Source organism: Psammomys obesus, unplaced genomic scaffold, assembly GCF_907164565.1.
Source record: "Psammomys obesus unplaced genomic scaffold, mPsaObe1.curated_primary_1811, whole genome shotgun sequence".
Classification (NCBI taxonomy): Eukaryota; Metazoa; Chordata; class Mammalia; order Rodentia; family Muridae; genus Psammomys; species Psammomys obesus.
In genome coordinates this window covers 19,841,125-19,846,226 of record NW_026596040.1, presented here as the reverse complement: position 1 = coordinate 19,846,226, position 5,102 = coordinate 19,841,125, and the positions used below count along the sequence as shown (strand labels likewise).

The 5,102-nt window shown below is 41.5% G+C and overlaps 1 protein-coding gene across 1 annotated transcript in view; it reads right to left on the bottom strand.

Moving 5' to 3' along the window:
* Nucleotides 1-1,556: 1,556 nt before the first annotated feature.
* Isoc1 (isochorismatase domain containing 1) overlaps nt 1,557-5,102 on the bottom strand; it is a 17,566-nt gene continuing 14,020 nt past the window's right edge. The window contains exon 5 of the mRNA XM_055622917.1: nt 1,557-2,783. Within this exon, the coding sequence (XP_055478892.1) occupies nt 2,637-2,783 (147 nt within the window). The 3' untranslated portion in view covers nt 1,557-2,636. The remainder of the gene's footprint in view (nt 2,784-5,102) is intronic.

Genomic DNA, 5,102 nt, shown 5'->3' with positions numbered 1-5,102 from the left:
CAGATGTTTAGCAATTCCATAAGAAGCCTCTTGCTGCTCCGAGAGCCCTTGAGATTCAATACACTGGACCTCTCTTGCTTACATTCTCCAGTGCTTTATTTATGTCAATGAAAAGAAGTCATGGACACTTCTATTTCAGAGCTTAATGTATTACAATCAATTCAGTTTTCCCATAATTAAAAAGTGAAAGCCTTGCCATCTTCTTTGCATGATTCACAAAACAGAAGAGAGAAGGCAGGGTTCACAATTATTCTGAGCTTCCAGGCATTTACATTCCTGGGCTGGATACAATTTAATTCAATTCATATTTACCAGCTGATGTTTCTGTGATGAGAACAGCCTTTAAAGATACTCTTGTCTTAGTCCCTGGAGCCTGGAATCGAGCTACGTGGCCAAAGGGCATTAAGGCTGCAGGTGGAATACGGATGCTAATTAGGGACCTTAAATCACATGAGATCTTAGGTCAGGCAGAAGAAGAAAGAAAAGTCAGACAGGAGGACCTAAGGACCAGACCCACACTTGCCTGAGAAGATACAGTAATGGGACAAACAAACAAATAAAACAGAAACAGCAACTCCCACCCCAATGAGTGGATTCTGGAAGCATGGAACTGTTGGATATAGAGCATCCCCATCCCCTATACAGACTCTAGAAAAGATCACAGCCTTGCATCTAGAAAGATCGACCACAGCTTTCATCTCAGCACAGTGAGGCCCCAGACCACTACAGAACTGAGATGATACAGCGTGCTTTGAGACGCGGCGTCTATGGCATTTTGTTCGGGCAGCCACAGGACACTAATCCAGGGTCACAGAACTGACTTCACCCATTTGGTGTTTCATGGAGATGGAAGAGGCATGGGTGTAAAAGAGGAAATCCTTCCTAAAATCCCTGCTTTACCAGTGGTAATGCCTTTTTTGTTTTTTTTCTTTTAATGAAGGTGGAAACAAAAGAGCTAGAATCAGTACTTTAACAAGCTCTCTAGGTGACAAAAGTTTGGAAAACACTAGATTACGTTTGTTAGAAGTTATTTTAAAACGGAGAAAACTATGTGATGCTCCCTTCTGTAATCATCTTCCAGTGCTGTGATTCTCGACCTTCCTATTTCTGCGACAACCCTTTCCATACAGCTCCCGGTGTTGTGGTGACCCCCAATCATAAAATTATTTTTTTTCCTACTTCGTAACTGTAGTTTTTCTACTGTCATGAATCCTAATGTAAATATCTGATGTACAACAAATCTGACATGCGACCCCCGTGAAAGGGTCATTCGACCACCCACAAGAGGTAACAACATGTTGACAACTGAGTACACCAAGGAGATATCAGGTGTGGTGTCTTACCAAGGCTCCAAGAATGAAACACTCTTCCAGAGCACTAAAAGGAGCACCCTGCAGCAACTTTATCCGTCTGAGCCTGTAAAGGCGTCTCCTCCTTTGAAAGTTCCCATGAGTTGTAAGATTATAAATACCAAATCTATTACCTTTTTGAAAGATCATTAGAATCCGCTGACTAGTATTCATGGAGCCGTGAGAAACAAAACAATTTCACGCACATAATTCCTTTTCTTTAATTTAATACAAAGACAGTACTGTTCCACATATCCCAATATACTTTTAAAAGGGTTTTAAGCACTGGTAAGGATTAAGTGAAAATAAACTCATTGATGGGTTAACAATGACCACAGTGTCATCCCCATGAGTCCTGCTGATGACATCACCACTAACCATGTTTGAAGGGCAGATAGAGGAAACACACAGGAGAACATAGGTATTTTAAAACTGCATTTTATCTAATGGTTACTTCTCCACCAACTCCTGTGTATACCAGAAGATGCACTCAAAAAGCCTGGAAAGGCATTATGTCAGGACATACCTCTGTCAATTACCCATTACTGTAAACCACTCCCATCTGTTTACAAAACGAAAATGACCAATGAGGACATGAAACATTCGGTGGAAGATGAACATTAACATAGACTGTTAGCCAGAGGAAGAAAATTCACAAAGATGGTAACAGAAATGAGAAAATTAGTGCAAGCAAGACAAATACACACTATTTATGATAATTTGCTCTGGTTAAATCAAGGTACCTCACTCAGTCAGCAATTCCAACACTGTGAGAGGAGCAGATACACGATCCAGACTCCTCTTTGTCAATTCTCATCCAGGAGTTATTTGCTAGTCAGCCTGTGAAGTGAAAACACTGCGTCTACACTGACATGACAACACATGTTTCACAACAATAGAAAAGTCAAATCATTATGGTAGATGATTATTATTATTATTATTATTATTATTATCATTTAAAGTGCACAGTTTAAGAAACCTTCACTAGAGGGTGCACTTTGGAAGGATAGGGTCAGAGTACATAGTGTAGACAAAACAGGCACCTCCATGGTAATTTGTCCTAATAAATAAAAGCCCATTAGAAAACAAAAAAGGTGAGCAGCACCTGAAGCCTTGACATGACTAAATGCTTGTATCCAACGGTCTAGCTAGTTAAGTGTTGCTAAGAGCTGCAAAGGAGGAGCTGCTGTTGATTTTACATTTTTTAAGTTCTAGGAGAGACGAGAGCTTGTCTGGCTTGCAGTCCCATCGCCCGGAGGGAAGGCGGATCCAGATCCTTCAAGTATCCTATACTTTGGAGAGCAGACCAGACTCTGGAGCACTTGCTTTAATCAGGTTCTGAATTTCCTTGAATTTTGGATGGTCTTTGTCAGCCACCAGCTGTAGGAGAACAGCCTCGCTAGTGGTCACAATGATCCCAGTTCGAGCAAGACGCTATCAAAGAGAAGGAAGAAAAGAAGTGAGCTGGAAAATGGAGATCATTTAAAAATGAAGAAGTGGCTAGGGCAATAATTAGGGTCTTCATCTACGACAATGGTTCTCGGCCACATCAATAAATTCAGTGATACAGAAAGGTTTTGAAACCAGCTGATTCACAAACCCATCACAGGTATTTCTCGGTATTAATAATGGGCTAGAAACAAGAATAGGAAAACAGGAAGCCAGTGTCAAGATCTGTAGGTACCAGATCCCCAGGCTAGTCATGGTAAATAAAACATGAGCAAGGACAGAAGAGAGTGATTTTAATCGTAGCCCTCCCTGTGCCAGTCAGTATTTGTCAACTCGGCACTCAAGCTGGGGTCTCTGGTAAGGAGAAAACTTGACTAAGAAAGCGCCTCCATTAGATTGGCCTCTAGGCGAGTCTACAGGGCATTTTCTTGGTTAAGGATTGATGCTGGTGGTCCCATGCTATGTAAAAAGTAAGCTGAGCAAGCTAGTAAGCAGTATTCGTTAGTGACCTCTGTTCAGTTCCTGCCTCTGGGGTCCTTTCTGCCTTGAGTTCTTGCCCCAACTTTACTCAGCCATCAACTGATCAACTGTGACCCTTTGCTCCCCACGTTGCTTCTGGCCATGGTGTTTAACACAGCAATAGACACCAAACTAGGACAGCAGTACTCCAGGTCCGGTAACACTCCACCTCTCCTTCCGCTCTCTCAAATGGCGCCTTCTTTTGTCTTCAGGTTTTGATAAACTCTTGTGTTTTATTTCTAACACAAAGAACAAAAGAGGCACCACATCCACATTTACCCTGTGCAGCGTAATCAAAACAGAAGACCATGTAGAATACTACTACATTTGCCTGGCATAACTGCCTATTTACTTAAAAATAATCTCTACTATGGACATAATTATAGCTATCCAGACTGTTTATTTTTTTACTAGTTTGCTAGCCAACTATACATAACTTTAATTGCTTTCAGAAAATAAGGGTTCTTAAATTCTTTTTTTTTTTTTTTCTGACTTCAAAAACAGCACCTGAGGACTTCTCATAACCAGAGTTCTCTGGTCTAGGAATGATTGGCAGAAGTGAAGGGCCTTAAGTGGAATAATAAAACCACCACCTCTTCTGCCATTATAAACTTTTTTAGAATGACTAAACAAGGTTATAAAATCAAAAACTATGTAAAGGATCCCAACAGAACTTCTCCTAAGAAAATGACTTTGCTAGGCTGCTTCAGCAGAACCATAGGAACTATAGTAGATATCGCAAGGAGGTGGGGGGAGGGAGCTAAGAAGAGAAACTCAGGAGGGTGTAGGGAGCAGAGAATCCAACAACAGAGGTCCACTCCCTTCACTAATAAGCTGGGGTAAAGGACAAACAGCTGTCCCTAGAAGCAGCTGTGGCAGGAACCTTAGCTTTTTCTAGTGCTGTAAAAACCAGTTTTATCCATCTACCCTAATAATCTTTGGGGATGCTGGAAGCTGGGTCACATTGGGGTATACGGTGCCACTTAAAACTAAGGTTTAAAAATAAATGAGCAAAGAGCCCATGTGAGAAGGAAGGTGTGGTACAGAAAATGCAAAGCTTTTAGAATTAGGCTCCTAAGTGTTTGCATAGATAGAGCCTGCCCTTTCCAATGTGGGAGGAAGCTGGACAGACAATAGCACCAGGTTCTGGTGTCCTGTGAACTTCCTGATCCCATAGTCTTCAGCCAACTTTCCCTCCAGAGTTAAAATAGAACTTTCAAAGATTCCTCCTTACACTTGCACAGTCAGTCCAACTGGGCCAATGATAAAGGAAGTTTCCTTGATGTATAAACCTAAAACTATAAGTCAGTGATGGAGTACTTAACCCACTTCATATACGAGCAACCCTAAAATCTACCCATCAATATAGGGGCATCAAATTTGCTAGCATATTTACTCCATCTACTCTGCAATTCTTCTCAGATCAGCTAAAATCAGGCAGGTGCTACAGCAATCCATTATGCAATTTCAATCAATTATTACTTCAAGGTGACACTGCCCAATAGGTGGTAAGTATATACAATACACATCCAGGGACACACCACAGGCCTGACACTTGCTAAATTTAACAGGCAATGCAGATAAGGATTGTCTGAAGTAGTTCTGCTCTGGGGGAGAAAAGAAAGGGAGCTGGCCATAGTGCCGCTAACTTTCATTTCATATATAAATAAAGTATGTCTGCAAAAACTCCATAGCAAGGTACAACAAAGAGGAACAGCCTATAATCTGGCAGGCATCATCACCTCACCTCACCTCACCTCACCTCACCTCACCTCACCTCACCTC